General features: G+C 39.8%; 1 protein-coding gene across 1 annotated transcript; it reads left to right on the forward strand.

Moving 5' to 3' along the window:
- The first annotated feature begins 8,575 nt into the window (after positions 1-8,575).
- On the forward strand, positions 8,576-20,534 carry npepl1 (aminopeptidase like 1). The gene is made up of 12 exons (XM_083938938.1): positions 8,576-8,739; positions 14,100-14,285; positions 14,514-14,684; positions 14,811-14,900; positions 15,010-15,091; positions 15,753-15,895; positions 16,505-16,582; positions 16,676-16,776; positions 16,913-17,036; positions 17,181-17,357; positions 18,093-18,203; positions 19,557-20,534. Exons 1-12 carry the CDS (start codon positions 8,590-8,592, stop codon positions 19,713-19,715), a joined length of 1,572 nt encoding a protein of 523 aa, XP_083795064.1. The 5' UTR covers positions 8,576-8,589; the 3' UTR covers positions 19,716-20,534.
- Positions 20,535-21,895: the final 1,361 nt, after the last annotated feature.

The raw sequence follows: 21,895 nt of genomic DNA on the forward strand, positions 1-21,895 counted from the left end.
GTGACCTCCCCACAGGTATTTATAGCAACACCCAAGTTGAGCAAACACCAGACAGCAGAAGGCAATTTACCTTCAGAAGTGAAGCAGCCAGCCCTATCACTTCTGAAAGTAAGTATTGTTCGAAAAGGGCTCATAACGCAGCCTTTTGATTATTTTATTGTGAAACGTTTATCAGGAAAAGTAACTAAACTTTTCTGGCAGAATATTAGATGTGTGTTTGGTTGTTTTTGTTTAACTTATTTCTTTTGTTATGTGCTGCAGGTGGTCTGCCTCTGAGCTTCATCCTCTTCATAACTCCCCCACCATGTCTGAACACGAAGAGCTCGAGTGCGTTGTGTGCTTCTGCGAGTACTCGCGCAGTGACCGGGTACCGCGGGTCCTCCACTGCAGCCACACTTTCTGCGCCCCCTGCCTGGAGAAACTGACTAAACTGGAGGGGGTCATCCGCCGCGTCTCCTGCCCTCTGTGCCGCTGGATAACCTGCACCCAGGCCAGTCTGACCTTGCCCGGGGCCCTGTGGGTCAACACGGAGATCTGGGACCGTATTGAGACAGAGCAGCAGCAGCACCAGGTGAGGGAGCAAGAGTCGGCAGAGACCCAACTCATCAAGTCAACGCTGTCAGTATATCCTCCAGTTTTTATTCTAACATATTTCTCTCAGAGTAACTTGAGGCTGCAGTTTGATTTTAATGCAAGCCTGGTTATCTAAACAAATCTCTCTTTGTCTCCCTTTAGCCCCTGTTCACAGCGCTCCGGTACGATACCCATACTCCAAAAACTGTTCAGCTGTGTGCTCGCACAAGGAGGAGAGATTGAAGCCTGCTGAAAGAATGGCAGCAGCTATCTCCTTTTCTCATCACGCTTACCTTGACAGACTGGAATGAGGACGTGCGACTACAGCGCAGGACTCCGTGCAGTCTGCAGGCTCACGGTTGTAATGACCTGCGTCTCTGTCTTTGCTTGAGTCTTGTGAGGAGCAATGGGCCTGAACAGCCTTTTCTGAAGTCCTGTAAGTGTTTAAACCTCTTTATGCGCTGATGTCAATAGTGGAAAAGATTTTGATCTGTGAATGTTTTTGTTTGTTTTTGTGTGAACTATCAACAAATCCATATTAATTTGATCCTCATTATTCTTATGAATTATACTGTATATATATTTATTTATTCACTATTTTTCTTCACTTTGCCCACATGTGGTTTTGGCATGTCTGTGAGTAAATCTGATCTGATGCAGACTAATGAATGTATCATCAAAATGTTTTAATAAAGATGTTCAGAAGTATCTCATGATTTGAGCTGGTTTATATTTTTCTCATTTCTTTTGTCATATCATTAGTCAAAATTAGAAATTAACACCTGTACATTTATAATATATTGTTATGTTATTAATAAAAATTAATTATTAAGTTATACGTTAAGGAGAGGCAGCCTCTGATGTTTAAAACTGCTCGTTGGGCTACTTAATAAATAAACTGATTGAGGACAGGCTGGGTTTGAGTACGATTTTAATGAATCTGCAGTGTGGTGATGAGAATTTAAGAGGAAAAAAGATGTTTTCTCAACAACGTTTAAAAAAACAGTTGCTTCACTAAGACTAGAAAACCTGAAAGTATTTTTGATGAGCAAGCTTTGGTAATATAACAGCGATGACAAACACTAACCTACCTTTAGTTTTACTATCAGTTTACATTATTTTATACCGTTATAAATATATGGACTAAAATGTGATGGAAAGTAATCTGAATTTCAGAAAACCTTACAACATATTTTTGTGCATTAAAATTCGTTCTAAATGTTTTCTTAAACAAGATAACTGCCACTTTTATTATTATTATTATTATTATTACAATTACTAATTGCAAATACATTTTTTGAACAAATGTGTGCACTTTACACATTCTGCATTATTTCCTTATTTAAGCTGGCAATAATTGACTTTCTGCGGTTTTGTGTTCCTGGATTTAAGTATAACCATTAAATACTGACTGTTAATGTTAATAGTGTTAGTGTTATATGTTTACATGTTTGGTCACAATTAACTAATTTTCTTACATTTACCAAATGTTTGTGCTTTTCCCTTGTAATGTGTTTTTTTACTATAGGATTGAATAATTTTTTACAGACGCACCAAAAAATATTAAATATTTTTACATATTTAAAACATTACAAGGAAACTTAAATTATCAGCTGGAAAAAATATTTATACCCACATGCATTATTGTATTTGCACTATATATATATATATATATATAATCTAACTTCACTACATTAGTTATTGCCATTTTCTTCAGTTGTTTACACTCTAACATTTATGTACCAAACTCACTTACCAATTCTGCTGAAATTTAGCTACACACAATTCTCTACATTTGGTCCAGTCTTCATGAATCTTATGTTGAAAATATGTAAAAACATAAAAATGAGAAAAAAAACAGGGAGGGAGTGAGCTTCTTGTGCTGAAAGTGAGGGAGAAAAAGGCGAAGACTGACCAATATAGACTCGGTGTGGTCTTTGTCCCAACTAAAAGGGGCTTTTACATCACTAACCATTATGTTACTAACCCTAACACCCTTTTACATGAATAACATTAATATAGCAGCGATTTATTCTTTGTAAAGATATAGTGGAGTAATGGCGTCCTAAGCAGAGAAAGAAGCCACTCTCCCTCCGTCTGTTATAATCTTAATTTCTCTGTTGTTTGTTGTGATACATGTTTACATGTACAAAATGTATTTCCAGTAGAGCACCATTTTTTTTAAATGTTTAAAATATAAGCAAGCCCAGGATCTATTCATCTGTCATTCCGATCATTAAAGCCCTCGAAAATAATATGATACTGTTGATCTAAACCATAATCGTTGTTTTTGGGTCCTTTGTGTCAAACAGCAGATCTACGAAGAAGTTAGAAATCGTTCATGGATTTATACTATGTAGTGCATTTCTCTCTCCCTCTGACGGAGAGGTGAACCGTATGACTACCCTGCAGAAAGTGTGTCTATAAATGACTATAAGAGAAAAAATTCCTGCTTTCAAAATAAAGTAAAAGTACAGAATCAGCATCAAAATGTACTTTGAGTACCAAAGGTAAAAGTACTCATTATATTATATTATTGTACTATAATAACAGATCCATTAACGTGTTCACTTTAATGTGTCAGCTGGTAAAGGTGGTTCTCATTTTAATTACCAAATCTATAATACTACATCATTTATTGGTTGATTATATATCTATATATTAAAGTATGATATTTACCTCTGAGATGTACTGGAGTTCAAGAATCAAGCAGCATGATTACAGTTCACTACTTGAGTAAATAAATGTATCATGATAGCAGTTGTGAAGTAGACTTTTCTTTTTATGCACTGTACAAATATTAACAACTACTAATATTTTTAATATCACAAATTAAACTTTTTTTTTTTTAAAGCATCATAATAAAGTTTCTTTATCAAAAGTGTTTTCTTGGGACCCCCCTACAGAGGTCTGGGCTAAGCCCCCAGTGCCTAGAAACGCCCCTGCTTTTACACAGCTAGGTCCATGTGTGCAGTGGCAGCTTTTTACTCTTTTTTCATTGATTAGATCATATACTCAGATTCTTTTCCATGTTTACCAACACTAATGAAAATATGGTTCAGTGTGAGTGACATCGTTTCTATGAAGCTATGACTAAGTTTATGTTTTGTTGCAAGAAAATATGCTTCTGTTTATGTTTATACCCTAAAAAGGCCTGAATAAGCTGTTATCTAAGTTTTATTGTCTGTGCTCATGCCAGCCACCGCACGACAGCAGAGGCAGAATAGATTTACACCATCCAAAGATCATAGCAGCAGTTTAAAAAAAAAAAAAAATCATTTGTCAGGAGTTACAAAACGTAAAACAGAAAAAAAAAACATGTCAGGAGTAAAAATAAAAATAAAAAGAGGAGAAAAAAGGAATCAAGGAAAAACAAGGAAGAAAATAAAAAGGGTGCTGTCTATGTTGAGAATAGGACACTGTAATATAAAGTAGTATCCAACAGGTTTTGTAATCAGGCACCAGTAACTGTGAGCATGTGCTTGTTAGATGCATATATATCAGAGAGATGGGACATGGTGGAGGGAATGAAAAGATTAATGCTTACAGGAGCAGGTAAAGGTCGTCATCAGCAGCAGAAGATGCTTGGTCAGCTTTCCAATAAGAACATAAAAACTGACATACAGTCAGTAGTACATTGAGACAACGTTAAGGAGGCAACGTTAAGGAGCTGAGCTGTGGTTAAAACCCAAAGAAGAGAGCATAACCAAAGCGGAAATTAAAAAGAAGTGTCAGGACAATGGAACAGGGAAACTTAAGGAAGATGGTCCCACAATATCCAAAAGGAGGTTTGAGTAATGAGAGCAATAAACACAAGAGGACATCATTGGAGATTTGGGCATATGGATTAAATAATACACTTTAAATCAAGGTTGAATATGGAGAATGAACACCGCCATCTAGTGTCTCAAAATCGTAGTCGCAACAACAATATCTAATTTCACCACTCAGGTTGCCAGGTTGGTCAGACCTGGTCCAGCAGCCTACAGGAGACCGGAGTCTGTTTGAGGCTGTCTGAACACGTCCCCTCCGGCAAATCGCACCATAAAAACAAGTATTGCAGATGAGTTTTACAATTACCGTTAGCCGTTACCGCTAAGTAAACATGAAAGTTAGCTTACCAATCATGGAGAAACGTAGCCATTTGGGCGTTTTAATGCTGTTGAACTCCTTTATCTCAGTCCATGGAGTGAATGTTTGGCCTATACTGACTCTGGTTTTTGCCCGTCTCCTGTCACTCAGCTGCTGGGACAAATAACGCAGCTGCATGATTGGCAAACTCCATTTCACCACAGCCAGCCTACAGTAGCTGCACCAAACAACAGTCAACCTTGGCAACCAGCAATGCCTGCCAATTCATGGCTGGTACAATGTAAACAGAACGTGACAGGAAGTCATTGTAAAACCTGTCAAAAAAATGTAAATATTAATTCAGACTAAATATATTCTTTCATGGAAAAGCAATACTTTCATTCTGTACCCCTCAAACGCCCCGTAGGTGTTTTATTGTTAGTATTTTTAAAATATAGCTTTTAATAAAGATTCAACATATTCAACCTTTAGAGAAATATCTCATCTCATCTCATCTTCGCGGGGGCAGCCGCTTTAGCAGGGGACCCCAAACTTCCCTTTCCCGGGCCACATTAACCAACTCTAACTGGGGGATCCCGAGGCGTTCCCAGGCCAGTGTGGAGATATAATCTCTCCACCTGGTCCTGGGTCTTCCCCGAGACCTCCTCCAAGCTGGACATGGGAGCATCCTTACTAGATGGCCGAACCACCTCAACTGGCTCCATTCAACACAAAGGAGCAGCGGCTCTACTCCGAGTTCCTCACGGATGGCTGAACTTCTCACACTATCTCTAAGTGAGACTCCAGCCACCCTCCTGAGAAAACCCATTTCGGCTGCTTGTACCCGTGACCTCGTTCTTTCGGTAATGACCCAGCTTCCATGACCATAGGTGAGGGTAGGAACGAAGATTGACCGGTAGACCGCGAGCTTTGCCTTCTGGCTCAGCTCTCTTTTCGTCGGTGCGGTAGAACAACTGCAACACCGCCCCCGCTGCTCCGATTCTCCGGCCAAACTCACGCTCCATCGTCCCCTCACTCGTGAACATGATCCCAAGGTACTTGAACTCCTTCACTTGGGGTAAGGACTCATTCCCAACCTGGAGCAAGCATTTCACCAGTTTCCTACTGAGAGTCATGGCCAAAGATTTAGAGGTGCTGATCCTCATCCCAGTCGTTTCACACTCGGCTGCGAACTGATCCAGTGAGTTCTGAAGGTCACTGACCGACGATCCCATCAGGACCACATCGTCCGCAAAAAGCTGAGACGAGATCCTCAGCCCACCGAACCCCAACCCCTCCCCACCACGACTACGCCTCGATATCCTGTCCATGAAAATCATGAACAGGATTGGTGACAAAGCGCACTTCCATGCAGTGTTGAAGAGACGTGTCAACCAAGACAGCCCCTCCCAACCCAAAGCTTTCAGCATTACAGGACGAATCTCATCAATCCCTATGCCTACTACAAATTAACTGAGGACCTGTGGGGTATAGGCCAATATTTATCTTTTTGGAAAAGACCAGAATCATTTTTAAAAAATGTATTTATTATTATTATTAGTGTGAGTACAAATCTGACCGACAACAACCTTTTAACAAATAGGTTCCAACCATCAAACAGGCGGAGAGCAGAACAGTCAACCCAGAGTTCATTAAGGCTCCCTGAGGTGACAAAAGACATGTGTTGGTCCTAACTTGTATCCTTCCTGATAAACACAAACTATTTAATGAAACTATTACGTCCAAATTATTACCAAAGTAAAAGCATGATAACTTTTTTAATAGGCTGCCACAGATGAATGAAGCTGCAGTCAGACAAGACACCACAGTATGATTCAAATATGACAGATTTGATTTATTGTGAGCCAAACATTGCATACGTGATAATAATAAACAATATACGTGCATCAACATTAACTGCATATTAAACATAACTGGTAATTATTGTGCGTGTGTGTGTAAAAATGATCAAATGTAAATGGAATATAAATTTGGTGGCACGCACTTATCACACCGTTTACTTACATAGTGAGAAAGGAACAAATAAACAAAGCGACAGACATCCCAAGACATGACGAAGGCACCAGTTATAATGGCAGAAAACTTCACTGGATATAATCTGATTAAAATAAAATAGCTGATAAAGCTTTTTTGTTGGATTCAACATTTTGTTGGCTTTTTTGTTGGATTCAACATACCCCCACATGCGGCTGTGGCTTGGTGGCAGAGTGGGTCGTCCTCTGTTCAAGAGATTGGTGGTTCGATCCCCATCTCCCCGGGTCCACATGTCGAAGTGTCCTTGGGCAAGACACTGAACCCCGAATTGCTCCCCGGCTGCGCATGGGTGTGTAAATGTGGTGTGAATGGTTAGATCAGATTAGATGGTATGTAAATGTCCACTGCCATCAGTGTGAATGTCTGTGTGAATGGGTGAATGTGACAGACACTGTAGCGCCTTGAGTAGTCAGATGACTAGAAAGGCGCTATATAAGTACAAGTCCATTTCCATAAGACAGACTCAAAATATATTTTTAATTCAATTAAAAATAATGGGAATGAAGGCGTTGCCTTGGACATTTTGAGTTTATGTTTATGAAATTGACCCAGTCATATGAAGAGATCAATTATGTTAAAATTATTATTGTGAGAGAAGGAGCCAAAAATAATAATTTTCTCATCAAACTGTAGTTTAAATCTTTCCAAAAGGTGACACAAGATGGACACTTGTAATTTAAATTAATGAGACTTTATCTTTTTTACAGAAGGAACAGCTGTCATCAATGTCGAACATTTGGATATGTATGCATTAGTAGATTAGTTATGTAATAGCTTGAGGTATAATTCTCTAATTTTGTTGGAAATTAAGAATTTAAATGTGACAAAAGCTCTACTCCAGTTTGTATCATTGAAGAGGGAGTTTACACAAGTCTTTCCAAGAGTGGTTATTTTTTCTTTTGCTATAAAAGCACCGTCTAATATGTTTTTTTAACTAATAAACTGAAAAGTGTCTGTTGAGGGTAAATAGCCTCATGTAGATCACTGCAGCCTTTCATTAGCTCTTTCAAACCATTTGGGATATAACTAACTTTAAATCTATTTTCCTTGGGTTTGATGGGAAACCCTAGCTTTGTAGAAAACGCACTAGCTTCTTTTTTCATCAACTTTATTATTGATTTACAAAATACACTAACAGTGCATCAAACCATATGATGAGCATCACATTAATAACAATTGGATAGCAAATGGATGTAACAACAAAATAAACACATACATAAATAGAGATCAAATTGTAAATGTAAATTTTGTTGTACTGGTACAATGACAATAAAGAAAAAAAATATTTTTTGAAAAAAGGGGAAAAAGTTAGACACACCAGGGCAATGAAAATTAAATAGAATTAAAGCTATTAAACTGGGAGCACAGATTTATAGTTTTGATAGCTTTCTTGTTATTAACAGAGGATATTAACTTCAAATACTCCTCCAGTTCTGTCATAAAAACACAAAAAAACGGGTTTTACTTTGACAAATTTACATTTGTGGATGTAAAACTTTGCAAGAATTAAAATGAGATTAATTAATTCATTATTGTTTTTCAGCTGGAGCGTTACTCTTCAGAAGAGGAGCTCAAAATGATTACAGGTATTATCTCAAATGAATCTACAAATATCCAGCCACAGTTTACGGGTTTATTCACATTTAACAGTCTCAGTGTGGGAGTTTTGACTTTGATAAAGAAAGATTTAACGGGTAACCGATGAATCTTTGTAACGAACTGCTGTCAGCACACTGTGACAGTGAGATGACGTGTCACGGCCGATCAAACAACCAATCGGAGAAGAGCCCTTCCAGCCAATCAGAGGCGAAAATGGGCGGGACCTTCCGCCTCCCGGCTTCCGTCCATGCTTCCGTCGCCGGTCCGGGCTGAACGACAGCAGTTACAAAGATGGCGAACGTGGTGCTGGAGTTTAAGGCTTCTGCCGGCGACTCCGAGCCCCAGAGGCGCCCTGTCCTGATCATCGGACAGCAGACCAACCTGCAGAAAGTCAGCTGGGCTCACATCAAAGGGAAACTACAGCCGGTCGTTAGCAGCGAGGTAATATAATGAATGGAAATTTTAGTTTGGTGACGGCTTATGTTAGCTCAATGCTAACCCTAGCTAAAACCGCTAGCTAAATGTACGTAGCGTTAGCGACACTTGAACACCACCAGCAGCTAACGTTGACCAGACCCCGTTACCACAGATTTAACATTGACTTAGATGCATGTGCGTTTTGTAAAAAGGCAATTTAAACCACAACACATATCTTAAGTACCTGTTTAGTTACACAGAGTTTATGGGAGGTGGTGAAAAACTGGCTGACAATTTCTGGACCGAGCTTTACGACTGATGAAATTACTCTTGGCACCACAAGGGGAAATTCAGAAGAAACTTACATGGTGAATGTGGTGATTATATTTTATTCATAACAACGGATATTTAAAAACATCCCCTCACTTCCTAGTATTTAAGAGAGCATTTAACACTCATACGAAATCCCTTTTGATAAAATTACAAGGAAGAAAGCAACAGTTTAAAAATATATAATACTCAAATATAGGTTATCTAACGTGAACTAAGCCCCTTTTCTGAAGAAAAACAACGGTGACACAATCCCTGTTTATACAATTAACTGTGCTATTTTAATGCAATGTTACAAACAAACACTTTTAATACAAATCTGTGGTTTCCCTTTAGTTTTTTGTTAGTTTCTTAACCTTTTTTATAAACCTTATGTCTGTCTTATGTATCCACATGCAAGCATGTAATAAGAATGGATTCACTTGTTTAACTGTGCCATGTACTGAATGTTGAATTATTTAATAAAAAATAAAAAAATAGTTAACTAGACACAATAATTTAACTAACTAGCTACCGTTCGCTCTATATCGTCTTGTTACCTATACATTGTTTTTATTAGACAAAAGAAAAGTAGTCTTGCGCTGCCAGACCTGTGGAAAATGTTTTAAACCGCAAATATATATATATTATATGTTTTTTTTACTGTGTTTTATTGCTTACAATTGTGCTAGTTGCCAGATCTTAAATAGTTCTTCACCAAAACCAGTTTCTTCTAACAGAATAATGTGCATTTTTTACAAATGTGGCACTTTTAAAGTTTGAGCTTTTCATTTCCTGGCTTGCATTTTCGCAAGTATAATACAGTCATACTAATATAAAACTGTGCTTTATAGACATTTTAGCCTCTCTAGTAAAATATATTCCAGATTTGACAAGTCTAGGTATAGTGCTTCTGATTCTGGAACTGGTTCAATATGGACTGCATGTGAAAGAAATCAGTGAAATCTCTTCATCTTCATCTTTTCATTTTCTTAAATACAATAAAGCTTTCATAAATGTCAAAATGGGTTTCAGGCAGCTTTACTGCTTTATCTAAAATGTCTAACATGATTTCTCAAAGAAAGATGCAGAAAACAAAGGATCTGTTGCTCAGCGTTGAACTCTTAACTTTCCCCAGAGGCTGTGAATCTGGGTGCCAGCCTAAGCGTCGTCTTAAACTCGGTGGCATCCTTTTAAAGTAGCTTATTCAGGCTGGCATTGACAAGTCCAGTGGTCTGACTCTGACAAAAATACTATGCTCTCATGATAACTCGTGGAGCTGTAAGTGGTGTCTTGTAGACTGTCGTTCAAAGTCCTCAGAGATGGTTGATAGGGTTGAAAGAGCGAGTCTGCGAGGTAAAGGAAATTCCCCACAACAATGATTAACTAACATTGTTGTTCTGCTTGTAGTAAAAATGTCTTTGTGCAACATTAATGTGGCAATTCTGACACTGTCTGTAAACTTGGGTGCCATTTCATTTTAAAACGCCTTTAAACATTTTCCACTTACATATCGGCGGATTAGGTTTGTATTTGGTCTGTCCAGATGCTGGGAAAGTTAGAGTTGGAATCACGAGTCGGACTAAATCTTCTGATCTCCTAAGCTTCATATACATACTTAAACACACTGGTAGGCCTGCACGATAGAGGGAAAAAATATGAATCACGATTTTTTAGCTTCGAATTGATATCACGATTCTCTGGCACGATTTTTTCCCCCTCACTAAGTGTAAAGTTTACTGCACACATGAACCATGAAAAAACAACAAATTGACGGTACCAAACCTAGATTTTATTGGCACAAGCCTGTAAACAAAGGCTTCAATGAACGTAAAAGAAAATAAAGTGCATACTGACCACTGTGGCCATGGTGCAGTATCAAACAGTATCATAATACAACATCAACATCATAATAACTTTAATTGCTGGCCTTTTAGTTGAATATTTCTTGAACCAACACTAAACACCTGCAAATGAAGGCTTCAATGTAAAAAAAAACAAAAAAAAACCCACATTCAATTGGCTATTCAAGTAGGCTCTAAAAATTGTAACATAAATAAGCATAAATAAAACACAGGTAGCCAACCTACCAAGGTGTCAGTGACAAAAGTAAATTAATATTAAATTGGCCATTACAAGTAGTTATTTGTTTTAGCCTCTTGTTTCCAGGTCAGTCCTGATGTAAAAATACACCGGCAGAAACAGCCTCTGTCTCTTTAGGAGCCGCTGAGACGCTCTGCCTGCTATTACTGTAATGACCGCATATCTCTGAAAAGCGCAGCGAGTCTGCTTCAGAAACCGTTGGGATTTTTTTTTCGATTGCGCAAATGGTTCAAGATTTACAGTAAAAAAAAATTTAAAAAAACACGAGAAATCCGGTGAGATCGGTGTAATTGACAAATCTTTTTTTTTAATACTGGAACTGTCCATTCAAAGGGCCAGCGTTTTTTTTTTACATGGATGCTACTTTTTAAGTTTATTTCAAAATCTCCCGTACCCCCTGGACTGCCTTCACGTACCCCCATTTGAGAACCACTGTTATACAGGTGAGGGGCTAACTTGGTACAACACAGACACACACACACACACACACACAGCAACTCACCAATTGCCAGATGTAGCCTATGGCCATAACATTGGAGCCTGGTCCAGTTGTTGATGGAGATTGCCTTCACGATGTTTGACCCGTTGTCCGTTGTTGTACATGCCATTTTCTCTTCTTCCAACTTCCAACATGCGAGGGCATCCCTCAGTCCCTGTGCCAAGATCTCGCCCGTGTGGTCATCGGGGAAATAAGCCGTTTGTAGGCACTTGCTTTTCATGGTGAAATTAGCGGTTATGAAGTGAACAGTAAGGCTCATGTATGGCTCCATCGTTCGGCTAGACCATAAATCAGTTGTTGTCGCAAAATAATCCGCTTGCTGCACTTCTGCCTGGACTTCAGCCCTCACTTTATTGTACATAGCTGGCAGTACAACATATGAAAAATAGTTACGGGAGGGTATCGAGTAGCGTTTGTCCAATGTATGGATCATCTTACGAAATCCGTCACGTTCTACTGTGTTTATTGGAACCATATCCTTTGCTAGATGGTAAGCAATTGCCTCGGTTATTTCTTTACTCCTACTGGAGTTTTGTGGATATGGTGTCGCATTGTGGAAGGTCTCTAAAATAGATCTCTGCGTTGAACGACTTTCAGATCTCTTAACTTTTTCGGCTTCATCATACTGCACTTTGTGGTGACGTTTGAGGTGCTGGTAAAGATTTGAGGTATTACCTTGCGGTGCTGCAACGACGCCATAGCATGATTTGCAAATTACATTACACTGACCATCGTCGTCTTGTTTGAAACCGAAATACTTCCACACCACAGAATGCGAGCCTTTTTTCGGAACGAGGTCGGTTTGAGATGTAGTTGCCTGATTTTCGTCGCTAAGAACAGGGTTTTCATCAGCCATTTTTTGTCCTGTGTCGCTAGACTAAATTCGGAGATGCTGCGCGCTTTCCCAACTCACGCTCTCCTCTCGCCACGGCCACATGAGTGAAACACGTGACTTAAAGGCGCAGCGCTCTGCCTGAGCTTTGAGAATCTAGGCTGACGTTAACCTGCAGCACTTTGGAGCGCTCATATCAGAACGAGTTTGTGATGTAGCCGGCTCGTAAAATAAAATGAGAATCGAAGTCATTTCAAAATGAAATCGTGCACAGGAGTGAATCGAGATCGTGATTTTATAACGATTAATCGTGCAGGCCTACACACTGGTGATAACAGTAGTCTTGCATGGCTTATAGCAAACAGTTGTCAACTCTCTTGCCCTAAATTTTAATATGTGGACAGATGGTCCTGGTGATAGTGAGGAAGCTGTAGACTAGGCTAAGGGCGTGTCCACATGAAGACGCATTTTCCTGTAACCGCACAACTTTAGTATCCTTTTTGGCCGACCATCCACACGCAGCCAACGTTATCGGAGCCTGAAAACTGTATCTTTGTATCTTCCAGAGTGGGAAAATTCAAAACGCCTCCAGTTAACGATGCCTTCATCTCCCCGTCTCTGACCTCTAACCCCCGCAGCGTCACATAATAACAACAGTGCTGCTGCGTGGGAGGGACACGGACCCACAGACTGAACTGTACTCTGAGAGGCTGCATGTGAATGAATGAGGCCGACCATATATTCTCCCTTTTACCTGATGATCTGAATATGTCGTTGAATTGGTCGCTAGTAGCTTTTTATTAATAAAGTTGCCAAGAAGGTTGCAAAAAGTAGCGAGACAGTGCCCGCTTGTGAGTGTTTTGGGACGGGGAAGGGCTCACAGCAGCACCCGCTGTTTGTTGAGATCAGTTACTACAGAGTGATTCCTGCATCAGAGTCCAAAACACCACAAAAGTCGCCACTTACACCAGAAACAGTCGACAGATTTCTCTCTAGGATGGATGAGGATTTAGGAAGTCTCCAGATTTAACAAGAAATCTGGATACCTCCGAGGAGGTATCCATGATTATAAACAACAGTATTCTGATTATAAACAACAGCAACTTTCCCTCTCTCTCCCTTGCTGGTGTATTTCTGTGGCAGTTACAGCACCACACCCAGGCCTGGCATTTGTATTACAGTGCTTTGAGTCAGTTTCACTGGTTTCGTTTGGACGAAGATATTTCTTGAGTCGAGGCTGTGAGGACAGAAATCTTTTTAAGAACGACGGAGAGAAAAAAAAGACCTTTTCGATCGTGTGCACGTCACTTATGTCTCTTGGGTAACACCAGAACTCTCAATATGCAAATAGTTGAGTTATTATAGGATCATAGGTTTTGTTCATTATATTTATTATTCATTTATTTATATACAAAAAAGTGCTCCACACAATTTCCAAAGCCCAAAGTGAAAACTTCAACTTCAGCTTGTATTGTAACCAGATGACAGTTTTGCGATACAAATTTAATTTAAACAAAAATTAAATTACCAAAATAGTTGCAGATACATTCTGTCAGTTTGATCAGTTAGTCTGCCATTTGTTTGTACTCTACTGTCTCGATAATGAATCTAAAATACCAGTTTTGTCTCATGTTTCCTTAGATCTGGCAGGCGGCTCTCAGTGCTTTGAACCCGAACCCTACAGACAGCTGCCCTCTGTATCTCAACCATGCGACGGTGGCCGCTCTTCCTTCACGGGTCAGCAGGCACAACAGCCAGTCTTCTGCCCACTTTGTGTCCCGTCTGGTCCGTTCCTGCCTTCCTGGAGGGAACAACCGCTGCATTGTGGTCAGTACCTTAAGAATTTTATTTGTTCTTGCCTGTTACATAATAGTTAATGGATATGAGGTGAATTTCCTTCCCTTTCTCACTTTCAGGAAGTCAGGGAGCACTTTTAGCTACAGAACAGTTTTGATACCATGGATACCATCCTCCTGTGGCAGTTAAATCTGGGTCATTAAGTGAAAGGACAGTTTGTGTGACCAAGTGTCTGACATGAGTGTGTTTCCTCTTCAGATGGTGTGTGAGCGTTCAGATGTGTTTGCATCCGCCTGTGCCATCGCCAGGGCCTTCCCCATCTTCTCTCGCCGCACCACGTCTTCACGCAGGGCTGAGAAGAAACACGTCACTGTGGAGATTGTGATCGCCGGGCAAGAGAGCAGTCGCCTGGATGACACAGAACTCGAGGTACTGCATTTTTATTTTTACTCTCTTCATTTTCCTTTTTTTAAACAAATGTTCAAGGCCTTTTAAGACGCTACTCAGAAATAGCATGTTTTTGCCATATTAGCTAAAAGCTTTGGTTCTTTTCAGTGTCTCTCCAACGCTGCCCATGGAGTGAGAATGGCAGCTCGAATTGTGGACACGCCATGCAATGAGATGAATACAGATCACTTCTTAGATGTAAGTGTAAATATTTTTCCTTTCTGAATCTTGTTGACTCTATTACAGGAACATGGTTCTAATTGTTTTTGCAGCAGCCCCCTGTCACAGACATTATTTTCTGTTTCAGGAGATCAAAGCTGTGGGAACTGAACTTGGAATAACTCCAGTGATCATTCGTGGAAAAGAGCTGAAACAACGAGGATTTGGAGGTATTGTCTGTAGATGTTTTCCTCTACTGATTTACTGTACATGATCTTTTTTTTCATTAATGTTTCTGTTGTTGAAAATGCCAACCGTCACTTAAAATAAAAGAGTGTGCATTAAGCTTATTTACCTCTTTTGGTAAACAGCAGCTCTCCATGGTGGTTAGATAACTTTTGCAAATATTAACATAAAGATTTGATATTCTATAACTACAAGCTAGATACACATATTTACGTTTCACATGTTATTCTGGAAATGGTTCTTCAGCAATTAATGCTGCAGCATTATCTCCAGGGTAGAGGTAACATGACTCCACCAGATGGATTGATTCTCATGATACTGATTTCCTCTGCATAATTATCTGGGAACTCTGGTTTGGAGATCTTTTGGGGCGAAAATGTTACCAGACTGATCTGCGAGTAAAATACATTGGAGCTTGCAAGCTCAGGATGGTCCCACGAGGCTAGGGTGGGGGCTCTTGAGCCCAACCTCTGGGATTTAGTTACTCTAGCCAGCATAACTTAATCCTTAATATTAAACTCTAAAGTTCAATATTGGAGAAAACGCAGGCCTTTATAGAGCCAGACGCATGTATATCTGTCCTTATCCAAGAGACGACAAACCCTCAGATTGATTATTTGTGTTTTCTATCTCTCTCCCCGTCAGGTATTTATGGAGTTGGCAAGGCGGCAGAGCATCCTCCTGCATTAGCAGTCCTGAGCCACACACCAGATGGAGCGACCCAAACCATTGCATGGGTGGGCAAGGGCATCGTTTATGACACTGGAGGACTCAGCATCAAGGGAAAGGTACTCTTAAGTTAATTGGTAGTAACCATAGTTTATCATGGTTTGTTATGCTAATTTCTTGGGAACATCACTGCAACTAGAAGAAGCAAATCTGATTTTTACTGCAAATACAGTATGTTAGAATTGCATGTGACTGGTGTCTTAGCTTATGTAATTCAGGATACATCTAAATTTGTTATATTTGATGTTCATTGTGATCCTGTGAACTGAATTAAAAATACGGCTTAAACCGCACAAACCAGCAGTAGAAAAACATGTCTGCCACTGACAAGGTGTTTTGGCCCATTCCCTGTACACTTTTGGGACTGCCACCTTCAAAAACATGATTAACTCTGCAGTCATCTTGGTGATCCTCGAACCAGCACGCTGTGACACCACTGATCTGTTAAGCTTTAAGTCTATTCTCAGTAATCCTTCCACATGTAGTGGCTGATGCATGCACCAGTTTATGTGGTGTTTTACAAACCAGCTAGTAAAGATTTCCTGACTGTAAATATATGAACTGCTGGGTCACTGTCCTGGTCGATGCATGCTAGAGGTTCAGCATTAGAGTGACATCAGAGATGAAAACGGGTTTCATCACATGCAAATATGTTTGTTTTTTTCTAGACCACAATGCCAGGCATGAAGAGAGACTGCGGGGGAGCGGCTGCCATTTTAGGAGCTTTCAGAGCTACTATTAAACAGGTGAGCTTTCGGATTATCCCTCAGCAGCTGTCACAATTGTTCTAGTCTGTTTCTTTGTTGTTTTAATCAGACTCTCTCCTTTGCTTGTTCCAGGGCTTTAAGGATAACCTCCATGCAGTTTTTTGCCTCGCAGAGAACGCAGTTGGACCCACAGCCACACGGCCTGATGATATCCACACCCTCTACTCCGGAAAGTGAGATACTCTTTAATAATACCGTGATTTTTCAGCGCGACTGACTATGATTTAGCATGATATTTTACATGCTAAATTAACAAAAATGAATGTTGGCTGTGGTTTTAAAAAAGTCTGTCATTCATTTGTTCTCAAGGACAGTGGAGATCAACAACACTGATGCAGAGGGCCGACTGGTACTGGCTGATGGAGTGGTGTATGCCAGCAAAGACTTGTCAGCTGATATTATTCTGGACATGGCCACACTGACAGGGGCACAGGTGCGCGACAGCTGCTTACAGACCACAAGCATGAACTGGAGCATTTTCAACTTCTCACAAGTCAATAAAAACAAAAATAAATTTAGCCTTCAAAAACGTATTTTCTCTGCATCTAAAACCTTTTTCTCTGTTCCTGTTGTGCAGGGGATCTCCACAGGGAAGTACCATGCAGCTGTGATGACTAACAGTGAGCAGTGGGAGGTTGCCTGTGTGCGCGCTGGCCGCAGCAGCGGAGATCTCGCTCACCCTCTGGTTTACTGCCCTGAGCTGCACTTCAGCGAGTTCACCTCTGCCATGGCCGACATGAAGAACTCTGTGGCAGTAAGTGACAAACTACAACAGGGGTTTTCCTGATCATATGCACAACCATGCCTTCAACTGTCTCAAGCAAATGTTTTTTACAGGCAACATATTTTAGGAGATGACTCAAATAATATCATTAATTTTTTTGTGAAACAATTTAAAGAAATTGGAAATGCTTGGATGCAAAAAAACAACCTATATTCACCTGATTGAACAGCCACAAAATATCAGGGCGCCGGCTGATACATTCCGGTTGTAGGGAAACTAGACTAGGTAGAAACCAGTGGACTAGGGTTCGGTGATATCGAAATCCCCCTACTGAGAATATTGCTTTAAGAAAAACTAAGATATACAATATTTTCATCCAAAAAAAGCGAGACGAGAGGAATTAGTGCAGATATAAAACTATGGACTGAAGACGCATGTGTTGCAATACCCATTTTACAGGAGGGCATGCTGTGATCAATAAGTCAGACCAATCAACTCTCATTGATCAACATTGATCTATTGACTGAGAATAACACAGACACACATTTTGTCTCTTTTGACATAGTTCAGTGTAGATAGACCAGGGTAAAGTTGCTGTGTTTGACTATATACAGACAGTAGATGGTGTGTGAATCGCTAAAGTTTAGATTTTGATTTACAGTAAATCAGCATAAACATTAACACAGATCAGTGTATAGATTACAGATGTTATCATTGGTTTTGGGGCGGTTGCTGATGTTTGTCATCCTCTTCTTGTTTTGACAGGACCGGGAGAACGCCCAGAGCTCCTGTGCCGGTCTCTTCATTGGTTCCCACTTGGGCTTTGACTGGCCTGGTGTCTGGGTCCATGTTGATATCGCCTCTCCTGTCCATGCTGTGAGTAACTGGGCTTTGGTGTGCTTACAGAAATTGTACAATCAGTTAGTGCTCATATTTTTGGGGTAATGGTCATTACTTTGTAAAACTTTATTGCATGTTTCTGCTGCCTGAGGCGGCTTTTTCTGAAGCAGAGGAACAGAACAGGTGTGAGTCATCACAAAGTACATTTTGTCGGGCACATTGGTATAGAAAATGAACTTGTTCAGACCAAGTCTCACTTGAACTCCTGGTATTCTGTGCTGTTTTAATCTTGCATTTGGCTGACAAAGACATGTGCACAATGACTAACTGATCTTAACATTTGTAACCACAAAACGACATAAATACATTTTATAATGGTACAAAGTTATTTGTATCTGCTGTTAATTACTGCATGTCCATATGCAATATCAGCTGTGGAAAATGTGTGTGCGCTGTTGAAGGCACTGTATGGTAGTCATCGGATTTTGAAATTAAAAAGCTGTTGAATTTCTGGTTATTATAAATATGTATGTATGAAAATATGTATCTGGATGTTTTGACTCTGAATTTAACTCTTTATTTTTCAAGGTTAAAAAATTCAAAGTTAAAAAATGAAACGGGCCAAATTCAGATAACTTGGATTTATAACATTGCATTTTATACATTGTATTTAGCTTCTGAATTTGGCATATTGTAATTTGTAGCCTTGGATTTATTAACCATATACATTAAACAGTTAAATTCAGAGTCAAAACATTCAGATACATAGTTTCAATACATACATAGTCAGTGCTAGAAATTCAATAGCTTTTTAATTTCAAAATCAGATGACACAGATTTGCTTCCATAGCACTGTATTACAGACTATTAACTATTACCAAAGACTCTTTGACCTGAAAGAAGAGTCAGCAGAAAGTTTGAGGACCGCCATGAAGTTTAACGTCCTTTTGCTTTGACTTAAACTTATGTTGATCACTAAAGGATAGGATAGGTTTTTCAGGGTTGTCTTAAAATAATAGTCGGGTGCCAACATGAACACTGAAACTGGTTTTTCTCGCTGTCATTCCTTTACCTTAAGGCGAGGTATGGAGTCTTGTGTTCAGATAATAAAAAACAGGGCTCAACCTCACTTACACTCGACTAAAGCCTTTCGTATAGACAGTATTTGTACTCACCAGTTCATTGTTGTCTCAGAAATGATTTAACAACTGTAACATTTATTGGAGATTGGGTTTTAGACCGAACAAAGTCTCATGTTTTAGTCTCATCAACTATGAATGAAAATAGAACTTTACAGGTAGTGATAAAAAAAAGATAACTTCAGGGTAAGTTAACAGTATTGACGCTGGAATCTGACCCTTGTTTCTTGTCTCAAATGTGTCTCTGCAGGGAGAGCGTGCCACAGGATTTGGTGTTGCGTTGTTAATGGCCCTGTTTGGTCAGGCATCAGATGACTCCATGCTGAACCAAGTGTCTCCTCTGGGTGCAGCCACCAACATGTCTGAAGACCAGATGGAGCGTGACTGCAAGAGACGGAGACTGGTGTAGAACACACAACAGTTTGCTCCCAAACTCTGACCGCCACCACACACCCAGACCGTTAAAGAAAGTGCTCATCATTCACACCAAAAGCGATGGAGGCATTGTGAATTAGGTAAATACTTCCAGTATTAGGCACGACTATTTTAAATAAAGACCTGCCCAGGACAGATGCTCTCGTCAAATGCTCCTATGGGCTTAGCGGCCCAGTTCTCGTCCCCCGGAAGCACATTCGCTTGGATTGGATACCAATCAAAAGGCTCATAATTGTCTTTAGACCCTCTACTAAAAAAATGTATGTGGACACAATTTTAGACCCTGCAGAAATGGAGTTATGGGCAGGAGAAGGAGGGTGCGTGGCTAAAAAGAGCCGTAGTGAAACACCTTCAGCAGCTTAGGACCCGTCTCCGTAATGGCCCAGTGCAAAGCTAACGCAGCGAACATAGCCTCTATAAAGACGATCATTATACAGACTATGGCAGCGACACAACCGGACACGAGAACCAGGAAACATGTCCCATCACAGCGTTATAAAGCAACCAACCACCACACCATGAGCAGCTATCATGGGAATGAATGGCCACAATTTTCGTTTTAATATGTCCGTGGTTATCAAGATAGAGCCGATAATTAAAATCTCTATCGTAGGCCACTGTTTATCGTTTATATCGCGCATTACTACAAACGCCACGATACTCGTGTTCCGGATGATATAATTGCCTCCATCACTTTTGGTGTGAATGCACGTTTAGTTAAAACATTTTAAACTGTGATTCAACTTCATGTGTTTGATGAATTTTTAACGAATAAAAGTGTTAATCATCAGTATATCAGGTGTGTTATGATACAATGCACAGGCCCTCATTTGTCATCATGACTTGACACTTGACACACCTTTTTTTTCCAACAAACTTTACTCGATACCCTTCATGTGAATGAAAGCATCTCAGCTCAAATGCAGGTATTGTTTGATTGGAGAAGTTATTTCGGTTGATCACTTAAAGCAGGGGTCTGCAACGTTTACTATCAAAAGAGCCATTTTGCCCCTTCCACCAAATAAAATTTTTCTGGAGCCGCAAAACATATTTAATGTCACAGCTTATAAAGATTTATATATAGTTTTATGATGTATACAAAAAACTATCTTGTTGCATTTATGAAATTATAGAACGACAAAGAAAACTTGACATTTTATTCCTATTATTATTTTTATTTCCTGTTTCTCACCACATATCAAGCATACAGTTATGTCATCATTGTTGGCTATCAAAGCAATTTCATTTACTCCGATAATTCTTTGGAAGGGGGTTATCCATCGATACTGATACTGACAGCGCGGGTCAGAAAATCGTGATTAGCCACCCGCATGGTCAGGCGCTGGGCCGTAGACGTAGCATGTGATCCATATTTTAGTTTCACATATTTTTTTTAAAACACCTTCAACTCAAATAACAGGTGTTCCCTTCAAATGATTGTCCACTGTGCAAAAAAACATTTATTTCCATGTTATTTTTTGTCAAAGCTAAAGGAGCCACTGAAAAGGGGCTGAAGAGCTGCATGCAGACGCAGAGTTGCAGACCCCCGCCTTAAAGGTATTGAGTACCAATACCCAGCCCTGTGCACTGATCACCTCCATAGCTTCACCACTCTTCAGTTGCTCTTAATGAAGATGCACTGATTATTATAAAATCAGAAAAATTACATCTTCATGACAGATTAAGTAACAGATTAAGTAACTAACAGATTAGTTTTCATATTCAACAGTTAATGATTTACCTCGTAAAACAAATGTTTTAATCAAATATTCACCTCATCCGCAGGCATTGTTGTACATCAATACTGTAATGCAAGTCAAGGATTATAGTATATATGTTGTCTTTGTGATCGGGATCAGTCATGTTTTTGTTGACCGCTGCACTTTAAATTCACCCTGAGTATAGTTGGACTGTGACCAAACTGGAGCGAGTGCTTACTGCGGTTTTTAACAGTTTCACAGTGGTGTCAGATGAGTCATTGAGAGGAGGAGGAGCATGTTGACTTAGTTCAAGTATTTTCAATGATTCCAGTCAAAGTATGATCTTGTGTCAATCATGTTGTCCTTCAATAAAAGCGGTGCCATCAGACCTCTGTGTGCATATGAAGTAAAACACACTAATTGCGCAAAAAAATGTCACGGTCAGCATACTGGC

This window comes from Echiichthys vipera, assembly GCF_963691815.1.
Source record: "Echiichthys vipera genome assembly, chromosome: X".
NCBI classification, from domain to species: Eukaryota; Metazoa; Chordata; class Actinopteri; order Perciformes; family Trachinidae; genus Echiichthys; species Echiichthys vipera.

Coding starts and splice junctions, on each gene's coding strand:
- npepl1 (XM_083938938.1), top strand. CDS start 8,590: ATGGCGAACGTGGTGCTGGAGTTTAAGGCTTCTGCCGGCGACTCCGAG. Junction 14,901..15,009: donor ATACAGATCACTTCTTAGAT/GTAAGTGTAAAT, acceptor TTTCTGTTTCAG/GAGATCAAAGCTGTGGGAAC. Junction 17,037..17,180: donor CCACACTGACAGGGGCACAG/GTGCGCGACAGC, acceptor CCTGTTGTGCAG/GGGATCTCCACAGGGAAGTA.